At 36.4% G+C, this 22498-nt stretch overlaps 1 protein-coding gene across 4 annotated transcripts in view; it reads right to left on the reverse strand.

The window, feature by feature from the left end:
- Positions 1-2744: 2744 nt before the first annotated feature.
- Positions 2745-22498, reverse strand: part of NRIP1 (nuclear receptor interacting protein 1) — a 106679-nt gene continuing 86925 nt past the window's right edge. For all 4 annotated transcript variants that reach the window (XM_033232180.1, XM_033232178.1, XM_033232179.1 and 1 more), the window contains one exon: positions 2745-10052. In XM_033232180.1, coding sequence (XP_033088071.1) covers positions 6254-9721 — 3468 coding nt within the window. In that variant the 5' untranslated portion in view covers positions 9722-10052 and the 3' untranslated portion in view covers positions 2745-6253. The remainder of the gene's footprint in view (positions 10053-22498) is intronic.

The raw sequence follows: 22498 nt of genomic DNA on the forward strand, positions 1-22498 counted from the left end.
ACTCCACTTAGGAGATAAAAATCTCTGTCGGTATTGTTGGGGGTGGGGAATGGAAGAAGTTTTTTTTTGTTTTTCCCCTATATTGTCAACTGCCCTTAGAAAAGCAGGAAAAGAGCAAAGAGCTCTATGGATAAAGGCCCAGATTTTTATGGACACAAGGAAAGGCCACTGCGGCTTTAAAGAAACACTTTCTATGTTGAAGTGGGGTCGGAAATGTAATGGAAGTAGGCAGCAAACCCAAAGGCATGGTCTTATGAGAAAAAGTATTTATTTGTCATAGGAAAGCAATCAGGGAAAAGGGAGAGAAAGGCCTTCACTAAAGATCTAAAGCTTATTGATCAGTGTGTTACAGCACTGAACCCAATGGTATTATTCCAGTACTTTAGTCTCTCCCACAGACTGGATTGAGCCCTTGTTTTTATCCACATTAGGGGATCAGCACTCTAAGTGCCTTTTTAATGGATATTTTTCCCCCAAAAGTAAGGTAATTGAAAGGAGAAAGCCATGATTTAGAAGTTGGGGAAGTGGCTAAGGTTTGTATTACAACTTTGGTTTTTGCAAGTGACTACAAAATTATGAAGGGGAGAGAAACAGGATCTCTCCCAGTATTCTCTCAAGTTTTACCTAAGCATTTCTATATATTCAAAGACACCACTGTGAATCAAACAAGAACATAACAAAACTCAGAAGACACAGGCAGAGAAGCAAAAGGGCTAGGTAAGATGTAAAATGTAACGAGGCTAGCTGGTACATCCAACCCGATGCTAAAAGTCTTTTAAGGACTTGAAGCTTGCTTGTGGAAAGATTAGCTATTAATGTTTGCCAGAGGCAACCCTTTGGCCTTTAGAGAAAATTGCACTTTTCCAATTATAAGAAAATTACCCCATGGTTCTATCCTTGAATTATTTTATCAATTAGCTAAGGGAAAATACAATCTCAGACAATGCACTGTACTGCACTGCAGCTCTGTTGTGGGGCATAGTTCACGTAGCTTTCCAAAAATGCGGGCTATGACAACTATAAAATGTTGGGTCATTTTCTTCTCCAGATGTGATCTCAGAGGTGAATGTTTATCAGCTAAAGTGAGGAAAATGAATATTCCAGAAGGATTGCAGCTTTTAAGGTTTGGAACACACACCAATGAAGTTTGGTAAAGGCAACAGAGGGAAAGCAGAAGGTTATCTAGGACTTTGTGTCAACATGAAGGCTGTAAGAAGACTTTTGAATGTCTCAAAAATGTTCTTCTGACTGCAAAGGTATACTGTTTCAAAATTTGGTTTACTGATTAAAAGCTTTATAGGCTTACTTTTAGACACTAGTAAGAGGGCATCAAAGCGCAACAGCACCTCCAAAGGACTGGAATTTATGGGACTTCATTTCCTACTATTCTGCCTCCAATTCAAGTACATAAATTTTGGTTTTTAGAGTGAGTCTTTATTTATGAAGATGGAATTTGAAGAATGTTGTAAATGTTGTTGCACCAACCACTTATAGAGAACTGGAGTATTAAATGATGCTAAATGACGCCATAGCGTTCTCTACCAACCCTTATAAGGTGAGGTGGTATTAGATACAAGTTTTATGGAATAAACAAAACAATTACCAGTATGCTTAATAATGAACATTTAAAACCTATTTCCTACAGCCAAACAGGTCGTAGTTTAGTGAGACCAGTGGTAGGAAAATAAATTTCAAAATTACTTTTGTTGATTTTCCACACTAACAAGCTTGAAATAGAACCTTACATAGTATGAGTGATTTTAATCTGAGTTGATTTTTAAAGACCCTCCATATTAAAGTCACGGGCACTATTTTATAACCAAGAATAGCTAACTGGTGCTTCTCTTCATAAAAATCCTTCCTGGGTAACTGAGGCACTTGTCAGGGTTTTTCGCCATATAAATAAAAGACATGGTTGTGTATCTCTCATTCTGGTATCAGCATCTATACAAATAGCAAGATGCAATTTTTCAACATGTTAATAATGTACAACAGCAGGAAGCATTTTTATTACTTGAACATTTTTAGACATTTATAAACTTATTAAGAGAGAAGCTGCATGGATTATAATAGACCTATCTGGGTCCCAGGAAACAGAACTCCTCTTTGGGAAAATGTCTTTCTCACAAATTATCATTATTTGTAAAAATAAAAATTCCTAAGCTGTAAGTTTACCAGAGTACAAAGTTTTTTGTTTTTGTTTTTTCCTTTGGAATCCACTGGTCTCTAATACTTACATATGTATATTGCTTATCAATTACGTATTACCTATACACATATAGCATATATTTAAACATGTATATACGTGTACGTACATTCATTTCTGAAAAATTATTAAACTCCTTTTGCTTTTAAAATAAACCACACCCATTGAAAACCGGACAAAAGCCTTCTGATAAAGTCTTATCCTAAAATGAAGTGTGTATGTATATACACAAAGTCAACATTAATTTTGAATACTGCACAAACTATTTTCTAGTTTAAAAATTTACAGTGATCAACTAGTTACACACTGAATCATGGGAGACAGCGTATAGGCTGATTGTCACTTTGAGTTATGCCTTAATTACCCTGTTTCTAGTGCACTAACTTGGTAGCCACCTTCTTTTTTGTTCCCTTTATTTTTCTGAGAAGGGCAAAACATCCTTGAAGATCACTGTTATATTCATAGCAATGTGTTTTATGCTTATGGAAAACCTAAAAACCAGAGAAAGTCCACAAAACAACAGTCATTTCAAACCAGAGACAATGCATTTTTTTCTCATTTATTCAAATTCACTGCAGGAAGTAAACACTAAAAGATTAAAAAACAAAACAAAAAAAATTCACACTGCAGTATGTACAGTTTCATGACATCATATGAAGAAATTAAATTTCTAATAAAAATGACAAATTATATTATTGAGCAGATCACATCAAACTTGGATGTGTAAACACCAGAATTCTTACTATGAATGGTAATGTGCCTGTATTCCAGTATTGCTAATGCCGGGATACTCTTGGAATAATGTTTGCAATGGGATTAAAAAATTCATGAAAGTAGTTGTGTGAATTCTTTATGTTTAAAAGTGGTTGACGATTAAAAAAACTGTTTAAGACCCTTGGATTCAAAGCACATTCTTTCACAAAGCTTAAACCACAGACCTCATGTCCAGAAATGGAATACTGTCATGTTGGGATGAACATCTGATCTGATTTGTTAAGACATTTTGCCAAATGCACAGATGCACAGGGTCCCCCATGCACTTTTCATGCAGCAGGTAATCACAACTTAAATAAAAGGTTTATTCTATACATTTGTCCAGACTTGCAACTGTATACATACATGCACAACTTTTAAACCTGTCTGATTATATTTACACTTATACATGGAATATACAGGAACCAAAGAGATTAAAAGGCTTTTCTGTTGCATTAGAACAATACAAAATATGTATTTTTCATTAAGGAAATCACTATTTACATCACCTTTAAAAACTGATTTTAACATCTTCATGTAACAAGTCAATATATATATATACATATTATATATATATATATATATAAAATATATACTCTCACCAGTTTACTCTTCTGTAAGATGCAGCAGAGAATAAACAGGTAATGAATGCTACCTTACTGATGTCAATGAGAGCTGTAGTACCCTTTCACAAATGACTTTATTAGAAGAAATTGTCTAGATATCTAAAATAGTCCTTGAAAATGTGTGTATGTGCATCCTTGTATCTACATATGCATAAACAAAGTGAATCTGTGGATGTATACCCTTTCTCACTGTTCTTTAAAATCATCCTAAATTCAAATTGGGGACATTCTCTAGTAAATCAGAACAGCATTCTTTGTGGTCATGTTTATTTAAGTATTACATATTCTCATTCCTTTGTTAACAACAACGAAAACAACCAACCAACCAAAAAACAAAACAAAACCCATTAAAAAAAAAAAAAAAAAAAAAAAAAAAAAGCAATGCTGGCCCTTGACAGTCTTTTCCCCGACCTAAATTTCACTCTCTTGTAAAAAGGCCATTTCCCCCTACCCAAGGGAGAATACCAACATATTTTTTCTGACATACCTCTAAGGCTCCAAACCTTTCACAACAATCAAGAAAAATGACTGGTTTAAAAGCTTATTTATATAGTGTTGACAATAAGATTGTCATAGTATGGACATGGAGTAGAATATATTCAACTGGCCAGTGGAATTTTATGTCAGAATAAGCCTATGCCTTCACTTCTCCATGATGTTGCATAATACCCACTCCTATTACTGTATATTTCCAGTAGCTATTTACAAATCATTCTGAGGAAAAATAACCATTTAGGGTTTTAGATCATATTGGGAAATCACACCTATTTTTAGTATAAAAATCTTAGAAACCACTTCAAGAAGAACAACTTTAAATCACTATCTTTCTAACTAGTAGTGATTATAGAATAATTTTTGATAGGTCATTTGCTAACCAGGTTCACAATTAAAAACAAAATGTCTGGTGAATGAATTGTGGATTGCACAAACTGAACATAAAAACAGACCTGTTTCACAATTGAAACCCCATGTGGCTTCAATAATATATTAAGTTCTTCTAAGACAGTATCAACATTTATTTTTCATTACTATTTTAAAATAAAAGATCCAATGGAGTGATTGTGTACAATTCTGTCATGTATATGTGCCCGTTGTACTTTTTATTTAGCCAATCTGAGTTTAGTGCCTTTCTTGGGTTTAAACTAAATGTTGTAGCCTTTGTTGGCATTGTTCTTAGGACAATGATTTTAATAAAGGTTAAGGATGTATTCGGGAGAAGTTTCCAAACCATCCTGGAATCACCTGAGTTTGGTAAGTGGCCCTGTTTTTCCATCCCTAAGGCTAACTAAGTAGATGTTACTCATTAGAACACATAAATAATCACAGATTTTCCTGAGATGTTGAGCCAGATATGAAAGTTATCCCCTCCACCCAATTTTTTTTGTCATAAAAAGTGTTCTGAACCCGATTTCCAAAGACATAACGGTAATATATGAACTACAATATTGCAAATTTTGAGCTGATGTGTGACTGTATTGGGGAAAATAGAGGCATCAAATAGTTTTTTTGTTTTGCTTTGTTTTACAGTCTCATGTTCTGAGGAAAGTCGTAAGCCATGGTTCTCAAACACAAGAAACACCTAGGGAGCGTGTTAAGATGCAGATGGAAGATTCCAGGTCCACTTAGCAGAGATTCTTGTTCTGTAGATCTGAGATGCTGCCTATGAATCTGCATTTTAAAACAAGTGCTCCAGATGGAGATGGTTCTAATGCAAGTGGTCAGAGTTTAGCTTTAAGGAATCCTGGTCATAAGACTCGCAGGTACTACAGGAATGGTGAGAATTAGCTTTTACAAGAGATGGTGAAAACGGTCCAAAGAAAAGCCATTTTGCTTCTGTTAAAAACAATTTCTTAAATATTCAACTTTTCAGGAAACCACCTAAAGATAAATGTTAACTTTTCTAATTCTGTAAAAGGAGGAGTATTAATTTAGTAAAGTAGTTAAAATACAAAACATGGAAATCTGCCTTTTTTTTTTAAAGGATCTATCAAACTTCCCTCAATTGTAATCAATTTTTATTAAGTAGTACAAGGTTTAAAGAAATCTATATTGAAAAGGACCAGAGTGGAACAGACACATTGGGAACCACAAAACTTCTTCCAAGAGTTAAAAATAAACTTTTTTTTTTCTTTTTTAGCAAAAGTGAAAAAATGTAAGCATATATTTTTCTAATTTATTTTTGAATTGGATAATAAGCTGTGAATCAGCACTAGGTTTTTTAAATTGGATAATTATCCTTTAAAGAGTTGTTTAACAGTTTGGACTTTAAAAAATGTGTTATGTAGGCTGACTTCTGAAAAGCAAAATAAAGTACCCTAATAAAGGCAGCAAAATGCATTAATCCACTATGAATGGAGTTTTACATTTTAATTTATGCCTATTATTTATGTTTATAAAAGAATTTCATCCATAGGCTACTCACGGTTGTTATCTGATGCATACAGAAGTGTTAAACAACCAATTGCTAGTTCAGTAGTTTCCTCATGACATCTAATGTTAAGCAAAAATTAGTATGCATATTTAAACATCACCAGTAACCAATACTTTTCAAAATGAAAAAAGTTTCAATTATACCATGCTTTTCTCAAATCATGCTCTTATTTATACAGATCTCAAGTTCATACTCATTATGTTTTAAAAAGATCCCACACTGGATGGCAGGTACATTTTATTCTGATTCTTTTTTTATTGTTAGCACGTTTCCCAGAAGTCCATAAACTTCTCCGTTTGCACTGTGTGGGCGAGAAGCATTATTTCCCATATGGCTATTGTAAGGGCTTCTTAAATTAAAGAAAGAAGCTCTCGTTTCTGCAGTAGGAAGTAACTCTTCTTTGATTGTGACCTGTGAGACACTTTCAGCAGACGGCGGCTCCCTCCAAATGTCCTTGTCTTGTGTTTCTCGACTGGTAACAGAATTGCCTCCTTTCTGCAGCATATAATATAGTATTGGGTTGGTTTTGGTCAGTCTTGGAGAGTCTTTTTCGTACTCATTCTTCTCCACATCAGTGATAACCCACTTAATGGGTCCTTTCTCACTGGGCATGGAACACCCATTCAAAAGCCCAGATTCTGGTCTAGACCCTGCACAGCCCAAGTGCTCAGGGAAAGTAGGACTTACAGGAGTTTTTACTACTCCTGGGTATGAAAATGTCCTGTTATCCATGCAACTGCTGGGCTGAGTGGGACTGTACATCAGTCCATTTAAAGAAGAAATGCTAAATTCAGGTTTGCTGTTGGTCACATTATTTTTGTGTCCTGTCTTTTTACTGTCAGCAACAGAGTTACTTCTGTGCGGGGACAAATCTCGCACACAGTTTTCTGAGAGAAGCAGCTGTTTCAGAACATTGAAGCTTTTGCTCTCTCTGGCCCAACTCCTATGTTCACTTTCGCTGGCTGAGCCATGACCAGCAGGATATTTAAACTCAAGATCATTTCTGCTAAATTTCAGCTCTTCCTGGTTAAGCAAGGACCCATACAGTACTTCTGGGGCACCGTGATTGTTTGCAGCATCAACAAGGTTGTTTTTCATCTTTTTAAATGGATTTTCTAATGGCTCAGTATAAAGCTTCCTTTTCTTAGGGACCATGCACAGATTCTTTGATTCTAGAAGTGCCATTTCATTATTTCTGTGACTCTTGTCTGAATCATCTGCCAGGTAACTATCTGGATTTTGTCTTAGCAATCGACTTAAGAGACCATTCTTTGAGAAAGAAAAATCCTGAGGTGAAACAGGCTCCGATTTAAAGTCTTCGGACACTGGTAAGGCAGGTGCGCTTCTCTGCACAGCAGGAGCCATACCCAAGAATGGAGCACTCTTGGCATCATGGCTCAAGTGCATATTTGTATTAGGAATTTGTAAGTCATCACAAGGCTCAGATTTTATTTTCACCATCAGTATTTGTTCACTTAAAGCTCTCTCTGAGTGTTCCTGAGTACTTTCATCTCTTAAGGGAGTTTTCTCTTTCTTTTCACTTTTACCTTTGTTGGGGTTTCCCAGGAGCAACTGGAGGACAGTGCGTCTTTCAAGCAGATTTTCTATTTCAGAACCGGAAAGCCCTGGTTCAGGACCTGTTGGTTGACTACTAAATGCTTGACTTTCTTCAGCTGCATTCGTTTTATTTGAGAGCAAAGGGCTATTTAATCTATCAATCACACCTACTGGTTTATCTGTGTTTACAGTTAACAGCTGTTTGCTGGGTCTCTGCTCTTCCACTGACATGGAAGACTGCAGTCCACATTGTGCTAAGTTTTGTAACAGCTTACTGGCACTAAAAGTTGCAGAGTTTTGTGCACCTTCGTTTTGGGCTGGTTTCTCTCCTGGCGTGTCTTTGCTTTTTGTAAGGTCCATTGAGTGGTTAGATGCAGTCTTTTCAGACTGAGTACTGCAGGCATACGGTGGGGAATTCCATTTGATGACCAGAGAGTGTTGAGAGAGATTGATGGGAGACTCTGCTTTGGCTGACGTAAGTAAAGGTGGAGTGCTCACTGGCGTAGTCCGATTTGTACTGGGGCTTTCTATCACAGAAGTCCTTGCATAATTTTGTGTACTGAACTTGGTCACATCATTGTGTACTCCCTGAGGGCTGGTGTTTTTTTCTACATTTTCTTCATTCTTATGGCCAAGTAGCAATTGAAGAAGTGTTACTTTCTGGTGTGAGTTTAGCTTAGAACTCTTTGAGGTATCTTGATCTTCTTTGATATCTATGTCTGGGACTTTTGGATCCCAAGTGTTTAGCAAGGATTGAGTAAAGTTATCCAGGGAAACAGGTTGGTCAGATTCTGATTTTTCAGTTCGGTGTTTGCAAGACAAGTCTATGGGAACACAGTTGGAGTAAGAACTTTCATCACCACTGCTGTCATCTGTAAAACTAGGATTGTTATCTGAATATTCATCAATAGTTGTAGGTGTACTACTTTCCTCAAAAATGCTTCCTCTCTCACTGTGACTGTGTCCATTCATTGGCTTAGGTATAGTCTGGCTTTTAAGAAGATGTAAAAGCAAACTATTGTTAGCGGCTTGTTTTATATTGTTTCTTTCCAGTGAGTTCTTATAACCTGCATTTTTAGGGGAAGAAGGAATGATACCCATTGGATTTTGAAATGTCGTAGCACTACTTTTGCTAGCCATCAGTTTGCTTGATGATGTTCTAGCCTGACCATTAAGATGGCTTGACATTGCTTTTGAAAGCTGGAAACTGCCAACATCCTTCTGGCCATTTTCTTGCAATCTGGCCATAGCAGCAAGTCTTTCACTTGCTGCTTGATTTGCATTTTGTGTTTTTAAAGCATGTTCTCGAGAATACTGCTGCAAATGGGCTTCGCTTGACAGAAGTAATGCTAACTGGCTACAAGCAACACTAGGTTTAGGTGAGGTGGCAGGACTAGCCCTTTTTTCCACCATGCTTGCAACAGCCTGTAATCTTGCAGCACATGACAATGGTTCACTCATGACCTTTGTTCCACTTTGTCCAACGTGATGAGGAGACTCTGCAAACCTATCTCTGATGAGGTTTTTAGTCACATCAGGAAGATTTGTATCAGGCTTTTGATCTTTAACTTTACTTTTCTTCAACAAAGTTTTTAAATGACTTGATGCAACACCATAGCACCTTAAATCCTTCTCCACTTTTAAAGAATCATGACTGAGGGCATATCCTTGCTCCTTGAGGCTCTGCCTAATTTGTTGTGACAGAGCAACAGTCTGCAGCCTAGAGCTGAATGACTGAAGCAAAGAGGCCAGTAATGTGCTATCCTGTTTGCCTTTAGGCACACTGTCAACCATGCCAGCTAGCAAAGCTTCCTTCTTTACATTTAAATTTACGATAGAATCAGACAGCCTCTTCCGCTTTGCTGCATTCCAGTCCTCAGAAGACTGCAACAGTCTGGCTTTTTTGAGGTGCAGCATGCCAGATCCCTGATATGTATGTGTATTGAGAACTGGACCATTACTTTGACAGGTGGGAAATGCACTGCCAGAAATGTTAAAGTTCTGATCCTCTTCATTATTCCCAGCAGACTTTTTGTCGACGGCAGTACCTGATCCCCCTGCTGCCTGATGCATTAGTAATCCTTCTAGGTAAGTTAAAACAATAGAATCCTGGTGCACATCAGAGCCAAGCTCTTCTCCATGAGTCATGTTCAATAGAAGTGTTCACAAGGGCTTGGTTTCTATTCACTTTAAAGAATGGTTTTCTGTGGTGAGTGAGACGTAACTTTAATAAGTGAATATCAGTTTATCACCTTCCATAGCAATCAGAGAGAGATGTACTGTTACATTCTGTCCAGGATTTCTTCTGGCAATGACAAGATAAATGCAATCTGACCACAGAGCTGATCAACTTGTATGCAAGAAGGAGGAGAATTCCTTAAAACACAGGTCTGTAGCAGTAAGCAGATAGAATCCTTAGTGAATATATTCCTTTTCCTTCTTCATCGTTTGTTCCCCATTAAATGCAAATATCAGTGTTCTAAAAAAAATAAAAATAAGAATAGTTAAGGAGGCAGAAATAGAATCGTTATGATACCTACAAGTAAAATAATATAGCATTTCTAAGTGTATATGTATATTACATACAAATAATAGACATATATATGGATTATAGTCACGTTAGTAATTTGTTTTATTGCCACTCCTATTCCATTGAAAATGTCTACTGGAAATCCTGTGGGTTAATCCATACTGTTAAAATGATCAAATCATTAGAGCAGAGAACATACTTTAATGTTATATAACCATCTTCCAAAGCCCGCCAAGTCTCTGAATTTTCATAAGCACCTTTCTGCAGAGTAATGTGAATGTTAAGTCTCCTGCACGGCTTTATAGCTCTATAGGGGAACTAGAACCTGCTTCCTTACATTATTGGGCACTTAGGAAGAAACAAAAGTAGATGTGCAGAAAAAGGAAAAGAGATGCAGACTCTGATGAGTCTGATGTGGGGTTGAGGCCAACAGAACAGATTCATTTCTGACATCATCCCCCAAACACCAGACATTCCATAAGTAATTTTTAGAATTTCTGTTTTCAAAAAAATGAAACCACTAACAAGTTGAAGATTATTTTGTGAGTCTGTTCAAAGTGTGACCATCTTAGTCATATTCATAAACATTAAAATACAGTCATATGGAGGAGAGTGATTCTTTAGATGCTTGTTTGGGGCTATCAAAGGTTTAATATAGTTTGTTAGTAAATCCTTCCTCAAGTGCTCTATGGAGAAGTCTTAATGTCAGGTCCATTCCTTACAGATACAGAAGACAGGGAAAGCATAAACATACGTAAGAAGTACAATGGAAAATGCCAAAGAGATTTTAGTCACAGTTTGAAAAACATTCCAATGGTATTTATTATCTAAGAAGATACCAAACGATTTCCTATCACTAACACATACACAACAGAAGAAGCAAGAACTCATTGCATTTCTGCAAACTTGATAGATAAGTGTCAATACTGACCTAAGGAATGGGGCCAGTACATCTTTGGCAGAGAAGCTGGAATAAATTCCAAGAAATTTGTTTTTCAAGATGCCAGAACATTTTGTTCAAGTTATTAGACCTGAAGCTATCAACAAGTACCTTGGTCCCTTGGAATTGAAAAGATAAATTTTAATTGTAAGATTACCCTTTTTGAGTACAATGCTTAACTCTAAATCAAACTTTAGGAAAGAATCATCTGATTGTATCAAATTGTTGAATGTATTGACTAAAAGGATAAGAAATGATAGCCAAAGAAAGATATAGAAAGGAGGCAGCAACAATTAATTTCAACTGTGTAAGGAGTAGGATGAGAAGAGACCTTCTTGAGATTCCAGTGCCACCATTTTAAAAAGCTTTGCCATAATGTACTTAAGATGGATATTTTAAGAGGTTAATAATGATATAGAGATGAAATGGTGATGACGACTGCCACCAAATGTCCATTCTCCCGTTTTCCTTTCCTAATAAAATCCTGACTTGCTTTTCAGGGAGTAGGGAGGTATCCCAGCTAAACAGTACTTTTTTTTTCCCCATTGGTATATATCTTACAATTGATGGCATGTTGCTTAACTGGAGGCTTATGTTTCTTTCTTAGTGGTATAAAACGTAAGGACACATTTTACATCTTGGAGTTGAGGAAACAGTTTTCTAATTCTCTTAAAAAACTTAATATGGCCGGGTACAGTGGCTCATACCTGTAATCTCAGCAATTCAGGAGGCTGAGGCGGGTGGATTGCCTGAGGTCAGGAGTTTGAGACCAGCCTGACCCATGTGGTGAAACCCTGTCTCTGGAAAAATACAAAAAACAGCTGGGTATGGTGGCATGCGCCTGTAGTCCCAGCTTCTCAGGCAGCCGGGGCAGGAAAATTGCTTGAACCTGGTAGGCAGAGGTTGCAGTGAGCCGAGATTGCACCACTGCACTCCAGCCTGGGTGACAGAATGATACTCCATCTCAAAGCAAACAAACAAACAAACAAACAAAAACAAAAATAACAACTGCTAATATACAATTAATTCTCAGCTAGTTAAGACATTTAACAACCATTTAATGGGATATGCAAATCTATTGTATTTCTCTCCATACAACTACCAACCTTTTTGTTCTTAGGTAGAGTCAAGAAAGTCAAAATCATATCAGTCATTTGAAAACTGGTTTGTAAATAGCCATAAAATATACTTTATTTAAGAATAAGAATGAAGTAAGGAGCACCTTTGAGTTCATATTACTCCTGTTATTGCTATTCTACTTTTTACTGTGTATAATATAATTTGCAAAGTATTATTCATTGCTTTAAAAAGACTGAATTTACACATTTCTGAATTTACAAAGCAGATTTGGAAGTTGGTTTAAAAAGGAACTACCACAGTTTCTTTGCAAAGGAGCTCTAAACACTGTATTTTACCATTTATTTACCTCTCTACCATTTATTTCCTATCTTCACAGACAAAGTAGATGACAGATATTAGGAGTAATCATCTCTTAATAATCCTTTTTTGGGCCAGGCGCGGTGGCTCAAGCCTGTAATCCCAGCACTTTGGGAGGCCGAGACGGGCGGATCACGAGGTCAGAAGATCGAGACCATCCTGGCTAACACGGTGAAACCACGTCTCTACTAAAAAATACAAAAAATTAGCCGGGCGAGGTGGCGGGCGCCTGTAGTCCCAGCTACTCGGGAGGCTGAGGCAGGAGAATGCCGTAAACCCGGGAGGCGGAGCTTGCAGTGAGCTGAGATCCGGCCACTGCACTCCAGCCTGGGCGACAGAGCGAGACTCCGTCTCAAAAAAAAAAAAAAAAAAAAAAAATTATCCTTTTTTGGCAATCAGCTTTCTCAGGTTGAAAATTATCATTTCTTAAATATGAAAACAATTTTTAACTTCAAGAAAAAAATGACATATACAAATAATTTTATTAAGCTCCTTGGGTCTGAGGACTGTGCTAATCATAATTAGTACAGTGCAACACAGTCAACAGATAACTGAATCTTGGGATACATGAAGTTATTCAATGACCAAATTCCCAGTAGGAAGGAAAGATTTTGACATTCAAACACACACATTCTCTCACTCTCAAAAAATATATAGATGAGATACTAAAATAATGCAAGTCACAAATTTGAAACCACATACTGTAGTTCATCACTTAAAGGAATGACGAGGCAAAAGTCATCCTAAATATTCAATTGTTTATTTAATTTAGATCAATACAACACATTCTCACTGAACTCCCAATCTGCTTCAAGATCTGCTCTGTCTTAGGATTGGTGAATTATGTTCATTTTTAAAAAGGGATGTGATAGATAGCATCTAGAGAACCAGGCAAGGTGAATGTCCACCTTTAGGTTTCTAGAATATCCCTAATAATAAAAATCTCTTCTCCCCATGCTATTTCTTTTCACATTTTTACATGACTGTTGTATCACCAAAGACCAAAAAATTAAAAAATTGAATGTGATTTGAAAAATCTTCTAAAGATTGTTTCAAGAGTTTTAAATGAAAATTATAAAACGAACATTTTTAGTTTAGAACATGTGGTTACCATAGTATGGATAAAAGTCACTATGTGTATGCACTAAGCTGTCACACATTCTTCTACAGAAGTGGACCAGTAACACATTTATAATAGATTTAAAGGGAAGATGAATAATTGCTTCCAAAATATTCTACGTCAAGGTGGTTATTTTTCATCAATTTCTTTAAAAAAAAAATCCTATAAAACGTACCAATTACATGAAGCAGTGAAGAAAAAGGATTTTCTCATGGAGACCTGTTTTTTCAATGAGATAAACCTGCAAACCAAAGACTGTGGTCACTTGGAGAGGCTGCCTCAGGTGACACAGCAGCAACATCTACCACTTGTTCTAGCAGAAAATAAAGTGCCTATCCTAGGAAAGCAGGAATTCTTATACCCCTTAAGGCCTGAATGCACTTCACTCCTTCTATTGAAAGCTCTTCAGGGACCAGAGTGAGCCAAATTTCTTTAGATATCTTCCTTTACTTTCTCTCTTCAACAACTAGAGAGGGAGAAATCACTAACAATCCTTCTCACCTTTCCCAAGCCTTGCCTTTTCACTTCTATAGTACAGAATGTAATTGAGAAATACAGGAAAAAGAGAAAATGAAGCATGATACTTGGAAATAGTACAGCTTGTTGGGACCTATGGATTTAGGGTATAAGGTAAAATACGACCACTACCTAATAAATAGACGTTTTAAGGTTAAAATGTTATTTTAAGTTATTCAATATTAGCTTAACTCATTTTCTTTTAGTGGAAGACAACCACATTATTCATTAAATTCCAACACATAGTTCTCTTGCCTGGCTTTATATAAACATAACTTAAGAATGTTGCCAGGTGTATACTTGAGTATAGTTAGTTACAAATACCTAAATGTCAACACACTTTTAATAATTAGGTTTTCTTAGAGCAGTGGCCCCCAACCTTTTTGGCACCAGGGACTGGTTTCGTGGAAGGTAATTTTTCCATGGACTAGTGGGGTGGAGGTGGTTTCGAGACGAAACTGTTCCACCTGAGATCATCAGGCATTAGATTCTTATCAACAGTGGGCAACCCAGATCCCTTGCATGTGCAGTTCACAACAGGGTTCGTACCTCTATGAGAACCTAATGCTGTCACCGATGTGACAGGAGGCAGAGCTCAGGCGGTAATGCTTGCTGGCCCATGGCTGGCCGCCTGCTGTGTGGCCCAGTTCCTAACAGGCTTGGCCTGGGGGTTGGGAACCCCTCCTTCAGAGAATTGCAATTAATGTATATTTTTGAAACTGGAATAGTATATAAAATATTGAATCCACTGGTCTGTTATTTTCCTAATTTTGATGGTGATTTCATTAGCGCTTGTGCATGTGTCTATTTAAAGATATTAAACATTTTCATCACAGTAAGGGAGACTTTTTTTTTTTTTTTTTTGAGACGGAGTCTCGCTCTGTTGCCCAGGCTAGAGTGCTGTGGCCGGATCTCAGCTCACTGCAAGCTCCGCCTCCCGGGTTCACGCCATTCTCCTGCCTCAGCCTCCCGAGTAGCTGGGACTACAGGCGCCCGCCACCTCGCCCGGCTAATTTTTTATATTTTTTAGTAGAGACGGGGTTTCACCGTGTTAGCCAGGATGGTCTCGATCTCCTGACCTCGTGATCCGCCCGTCTCGGCCTCCCAAAGTGCTGGGATTACAGGCTTGAGCCACCGCGCCCGGCCAGGGAGACTTGACTTGTATGGTATATACTTGCTAAATAATTTCTAAGTAAAGAAAATAGAACTTTTCTCGAATTTGGCTTACAGTGGATAAGAACCAAAGGAATTAAAAATACTAAAGGGACAGAAAAAGAAAAAAAACAGGAAAAAATACTAAGAACAAAGGCATCATAAATTCTGCAACTCTCATGAGGTTTCAGAAGGAAAAACTTAGTTTAGAAACTAAGTAGATTATATTACTAGCCTGTCTTTAAACATTAGTTTAGTAGATATGTATGACAGGCAAGGTGAAGAAAGATTTCTTTGATGAACACTAAAAATGCATGTATACAATGACAAAAAAAGGAAAACCTATAAAATAGTAAAATAAAAGCTAACTGAGTGGTGTTTGTTTCAACTTGGCTGTCATTTTTATAGAGTGGTTCCATCAAATTTTGGGGAAAAAATGGTTAATTTTAACAAAAAATTTAGTATAACATTCAGGATACCAAGAAGTGCTAAATTTTGATTTCAGTATTATCATCTTAAGTGAAAATCAGCTCACATAATTTTTTTTTTGAGACAAGGTCTTGCTCTATTGCCCAGGCTGGAGTGCAGTGGTGAGATTACAGCTCACTGCAGCCGCAGCCTCCTGGACTCAAGTGATTCTCCTACCTCAGTCTCCCAAGCAGCTGGGACTATAGGTGTGTGCCACCATGCAGAGCTGACTTTTTTTTCCCCCGGTGGAGATGGGGGTCTCACTATGTTGCCAAGGCTCATCTGGAAGTCTTAGCCTCAAGTGATCCTCCTGCCTTGGCCTCTCAAAGTGTTGGGATTACAGGTGTGAACCACCACACCTGGCTCTTTTACAATTTTAGTAAATTAATTTTAACCCTCAGTATACCAAGAAAAAGTCATCATCATTTATCATCCGGGTCCAACAGACATTTCATTAATATTTAAGTTAATTCATGAATAATTTACACAATAAGAATAAAGAAATGACATAAAACAACTTCATTAGATTTTTTTTATAAGAATTTAAACGTACACTGTAACTCAATTCTTCATTCCCTGTTTTCCTGGTTTTGAAGGAATATACACCTGAAAAGGGCAAGGTGCTTTGAAACTGACAGCTCATCAACTGTCACGGACAAACCTGGAAATATTTACAAATATTTGATTCCAGATTTCAAGTATGTGTTTAAAAGGACACTTGGGTCTTCTTTTTGTACTTGAAGAATTCAAAAGTTGTTACTTTTGATAACTTTAATAGCTCATAATGATGTTGAAAAGATGACAGAAATTTCTGCTTCGTAACTGCCCGACATATTTCATTTTTAGAGTAACAGCAATTACAATGATCGATCCAATGAACTGCTTCATTTCTATATCATCTCTTTCTTTACAATCTCCTTTATCAAACACCTGTCTTAAGTATTTGTCCACTTATGAACAGTTTCAAATAAATTTGAGTTTTCCAAAAATCATAAAAGATGAAAGAATACTATCACACACCCTTTGAGGAAAACAGAGCCATTGAAGTTTTGTCACAAAACACTGAGTGTTGAATAGTGAGCAATGAAGTCTTTCCAAATGAATAACTAACTGGATGAAAATACTATACTTACTTTCTGTCCTGAGAACTATATTTTTGAACTATATTGTTACTCATTGATCCCTGTGTTTGAGAAAATTCACCTAGGGGCTGGGCGCAGTGGCTCATGCCTGTAATTTCAGCACTTTCAGAGGCTGAGGCAGGATGAATGCTTAAGCCCAGGAGTTCGAGACCAGCCTGGACAACATGGCGAGACTCCGTCTTTACAAAAACATATATAAAAAAAAAAAAAAGCTCGGTGTGATGTTATGAAACTGTAACAGCTGCTTGGGAGGCTGAGGTGGGAGGATCACCTGAGTCTGGGCAAGTCGAGGCTGCAGTAAGCCATGATAGCACCAGTGCACTTTAGCCTGGGTGACAGAGCGAGACCCTGTGGAAAGAAAGAACAGGAAGGACGGATGGACGGAAGGAAGGAAACATTCATCTAGGATGTACTGAAGACAACAGTCAGTGGTATTGCTTATATAATCAATAGCACCATAATGATTCACGTGTAAAGTATTACCATTCAGTTTTGTTCCATTCATCTTCTGGTTTATCTAAGTGAAGTAACTTCGTATGTCAACTTTCTTCTCTTTGACATTATAGACAGAAAAATACTGAATCATCAATTTTTAATAAAACCTTAAAAGGGAAAGATAGTGTCTCCAGATTTTTTATTTTTATTTTTTTTTACATTCTTGAAAGATAATGTAGCATAATGGGCTCTAAGAAAACTGAAGAGGGGGCTGGGTATAGTGGCTAGCCTGTAATTCTAGCACTTTGGAAGGCTGAAGTGGGACGATCACTTGAGCCCAGGAGGTTGAGGCTACAGTGAGCTATGACTGGGTTACTGTACACAGCACTCTAGCCTGCATGACAGAACAAGACATTGCTTCTTAAAAAAAACAAAACAAAACAAAAAACCCAACAAGAAAGAAAGAAAGGAAGGAGGGAGGGAGGGAGATGGGGAGGGGGGGAAGGGAGGGGAGGGGGGGAGGGAGGGGGAGGGGAGGAGGAAGAGGGGAGGGGAGGGGAGGGGAGGGGATAGAATGATGGTATAACAGTGATGACTTGTTTTAGCATTGCATCATCCTTCTAGGCACTTTCATTATTTTTACTTTTTATTATTTTAGCATTTTTTTCTTTTTTTTAAAGGACAGTTGGGAATAAAAAATGAATTAATTGCCAAAATGGTAAAATGCCAAAATACTTAAAGATACAGAAAAAATAAGATCACTAAGATCCATATGTACTTTTCGCTTCTAAAAGGTTCCAATGGACACGTATGGTAATAGCAAGATACTATGCTTGAGTCTATTAAGGACACATTCATTAAAACTTAAAAAAATGTGATATCGTCCTTCCTACCAGTTACAAATACATTTTTTAAAAAAGCATTTGAAAACTAAAACTGAGTCCAAAGAACCCTGATAGTATACCAAAGGTTAATGTAGTATTTTACAACAATAAAATTCACGTCCAACTACTTAACAATGTTAAAATTATAAACAGAATCTTCCTTTTATTAATTTAAAATTGCTTCTAAGCATACAAATCTTTTAAAGTTTATAAAGTTAAAATTTTACTGGTCTACATCATGTGGTGGAAAAAATTATTATGGTGAAAAATAATTATTTTAAAAGTAATAAAATCAAACTAAACTATGAAAAAATTCCATGGAATCTTGACCATATGCATAGATTGATTTGGCGAAAGTTTCAACACAAACAAGTTTAATGAAATATCTAATAAAATGCTTGAATTACACAATATACTTTAAAAAAAAGAGCTACATTTACTTTTTTATAAGTATCTGAAAAGTACAGAACTAAGTTGACAGGTAATTTTTTTAGAGCTTTTTAAATAAAAGACAGTAGTAAATAATGTGCATACTAACAGTTCACAAATGAGTGCTATATTGACTCCCTAAAATAGTTAAACTATTTTCATTGCAATATGTTTTACATTTTCTATTAGGGAAACTGTTGAAATTCTAAACACGTTAAAATGATGAAATCCAAGTGATAAGATTTTACTTAGATAAATGAAGAATGCATCTAGCAGAATTCTTACAAGTAGGACTATTTTTGGTTGAGAATAGAGAAATAATGACAACGGTCTTTCTCCAGCTGTTTTTAAGGATTCAGTATCTTACTTGCAATTAAATACTCCATTAAAAACACATTTAAATGATTAAACATCTATGAGTTCACTTGGTATGCCATTTAAAGTATATCTAAGGACTACCTCATGACTTCCAACTGTTTCCATGAGATCTCCCCCAATTTGTTCTGCAATATCAAGTAATACCTATTTGAGTACTGAATTTAAAGGGATTTTTACCATGCAGCTTTGATAATTAGGACACTTGGCTTTGCCTGGTTCCTCAAAATGCATAAATAATCAAAGGGCTACTTAATTATGTCATTCAAGAATAACTCCTAATGGACAATAATATTATCTATATTCCACTGTGGATAATTTCAGGAGTATTTTTTATACAAATGGTAAGAAAAACATTAATATGTTTCATTAAATATTAGAAGAAAAATATCTAAGTACATACTAAGAAGATTCCAAAGTCCTAATTATTGTCCCTTTTATTTAAAAAAAATACAGATCCAGGTATTCAGAGAACTCTTGTTGTTCTCCAAAGCAGGGCTTTGAAAGGAAGTTTTAAGAGCCGAATGAGAAACAATAAGCCAAAAACAATTTGCCAACAGGCTGTAACTGCAAACATTTCATCCGAAGGGGTGAAAGCAGCTTTCCAAATCAAAGGCCAACGAAGAGTTAAAATACGTAAAACCCAACACTTAATTTCATATAAAAAGAAAGGAAAAGTAACATTTTAGGCATGGGTCCTGAAGTTTCATTTAAGAAGACAACAGTGAATCCTCTATTATAAACTAAAAGTAAAAAGTCGTTGGAAGAAAACATTTAAAAAGGAATAAAAGAAACACTCAAGTGTTGACATTTCACAGCAAGGAATAATAAGACAACAAAAGAATATGCCTGAAGTTTCATTTCTTAAAATATATTTCTAATTACTTGAAAAAATTGAATCAAAATTAATATATGTCTTTTAAGGGAGGTTGAATTCCAAGATGATAACTTTCTTTGAAGTATTATCTTTATGAAAAAGTAGATGTGTGGTCGTACAGTTTAACAGGTGCCAAAAATAATTATCTAAATACACTTTGCTCAACTGAGGGCCTCAACATCTGAAATGAGAACTGAGGAGTTTCTTACTCTCTCCCAGGGGTTCCCATTTTAGGTGCAGCTACTCCTCAGAGACAGGTGGCATGGAAGCCAGAGACACTGGCGAGGAAAACAGCTGCCCAGGCTGCTCTCCACTGCAATCTGAAGGATTTAATGTTTTGGCCCAAGGCCAAATTTGCTCCTAACTTCTAGGTCCATCGTCTTTAATTCGCTGGTCAGCTGCTTCCATAGGAGCAAAAGAGTGTCATTCACATTCCCAACTAAAAAAGACTCATTAGGAGACACTCCTGCTTGACTAACTCAAGCATTCAATGCAAGGACACATGTATCCAAGGACCTCCCTAAATCTCAAATTTTATTCCTATGATTCCAAATAATTCGTCAAATTATAGCTGATGAAAATGACAAGCATTTAATGAGAAAGATGATATGCTGTTATAAAGTTGTGGAAATAGCCCTGACCAATATGTTTTATTGTCTTTTTAATAAATTCTGGAGGAAGGAAATGGTTTTGAAATAGCCGCACACCCAACCCACCTAATGCCCCAAGTTATCTATGTTCACAGCTTTCTTCTGTAGGGTCACAGAATTGCAAACAGATGTTTATTTAAAAGCCAAATATGAGCTCATATTCAAACTGGAACTTTTGCTTATCTCATAATGGCTATATACTGCATAAAATGCAGGATAATCACAAAGATTTAGGATCTTTGATGACACAAAGAGACACATGAAATAACTGTTCTGGTGACAGAAAGAAATACCCCATAATTGATACAGCAAAATAAAGAAGGGCTTCTTTGTTCTGAATTCTCCTCAGAAGGCCTAGGTATATGAATCGGATTCAATAAATTTGCTATTCATTTTAATCTGAAAAACATTTAATTTTTAAACAAAATTAAGTTAAGATGAAAAAGTTGGAGATTTTAAGTTAAAAATCAAAGATCTAGACAAAGGAGCTAGAGAAAGAGCTAAACTGCCAAAAAATTTCTATTTCAAAAATGCAATACATTTCTGGATGCTGTGCTGCAGTCTGTCTTGAAAATACTGAAACTGGAAAATCGTTAAATGAAGTTAATTTTACCTACAATTTTTAAAGCTCCAGAAAATTATTATATGACAGACAGTACATACCTATTTATGATTAGTATTAATGTCTATTCACTACCTACTACTGTTATAAAAGAAACAATAGTTTCTCTTAATGAACACAAAATAATCATTAACAAATTATTTTGGCAGCACGTAAGTATAAGAAAAGAGTGTAAATACAAAATTAACAAGAGTGTTTGCTTCTCCTCACTTTTCTCAATAGCTCTTTGGAGTAACTGGTGCTTTCTATCAGTTTTCAAGAGCATAATATTTTCCAATCTCTATCAAAATAAGAAATGTAATGGAAAATGGATCTTTCTTCTTCTGGAATTGCTTGAGTGTTTATAGTATATATACAGGGATATCCTTTGGGATGGAAGCATCAATCCTATTAAACTCAACTATGGCTTCCCCATCCCTAAAATAGATTTGACATACAGACACAAGCACAAGGTCGAGGTCACAGATCAGCAAGAAAGATTACCAACAGAACTGATGTAACCAGCTGGCTTTTGATCAAAGCTCCTAGGGTTTTTAGTACATTTAGACACTCTGCACTTACTCACAGGGTACACTCTGTTTTAAAAATGTTCCCCATCTTTGAAGTCAAGATCTTCATGCACTTCTTATTATAAAGTATGTTCTGTTAAATATATTGTATTGGATCAAGAATAAGAGAAGAAAGCAGTATGCGTGTTACAGAATTGTGAATTTTTTTAGTAGAGACGGTGTTTCACCATCTTGGCCAGGCTTGTCTTGAACTCCTGGCCTCGTGATTCACCCACCTCGGCCTCCCAAAGTGCTGGGATTACAGGTGTGAGCCACTCCACCCGGCCCAGAACTGTGAATTTTTATGTGCTTGTATGCATGTATATATATGCTTGCATTTTTATTTGTTTGCTTGTTATAACTGATCATTGCCATGTGACAATTTTAAAATTAGCTTAACTTGCAGTTCCCTGAATGGATAATGCTCTCTCACAATTCCAAGCTTTTGACCCATCTCAAATTGAAATCAGTAGTATGTTCTGCAACGTCTTGGGTCACTTGTTCTCAAAAACACAGATTTAACTTCTAAGTCACTGCTTCAACAGGAGAAGTTTTATAATGTATCCATAGTCTTCCACAACAATTTTCAAATCACAGGGATCAAAAGAAACTTTAGTTATCAATAGTGACAAAAAAGTGATTTTTACAGGAATATATTATTAAATATATTAGTGCAGGCTAGATGTGGTGGTTCAACCTGTAATCCCAGCACTCTGGGAGGCCGAGGCGGGAGGATCACCCGCGGTCAGGAGTTCGAGGCCAGTCTGGCAAACATAGTGAAATCCTGTCTCTACTAAAAA

Source organism: Trachypithecus francoisi, unplaced genomic scaffold (assembly GCF_009764315.1).
Source record: "Trachypithecus francoisi isolate TF-2019V2 unplaced genomic scaffold, Tfra_2.0 Lachesis_group14, whole genome shotgun sequence".
Taxonomy (NCBI): Eukaryota; Metazoa; Chordata; class Mammalia; order Primates; family Cercopithecidae; genus Trachypithecus; species Trachypithecus francoisi.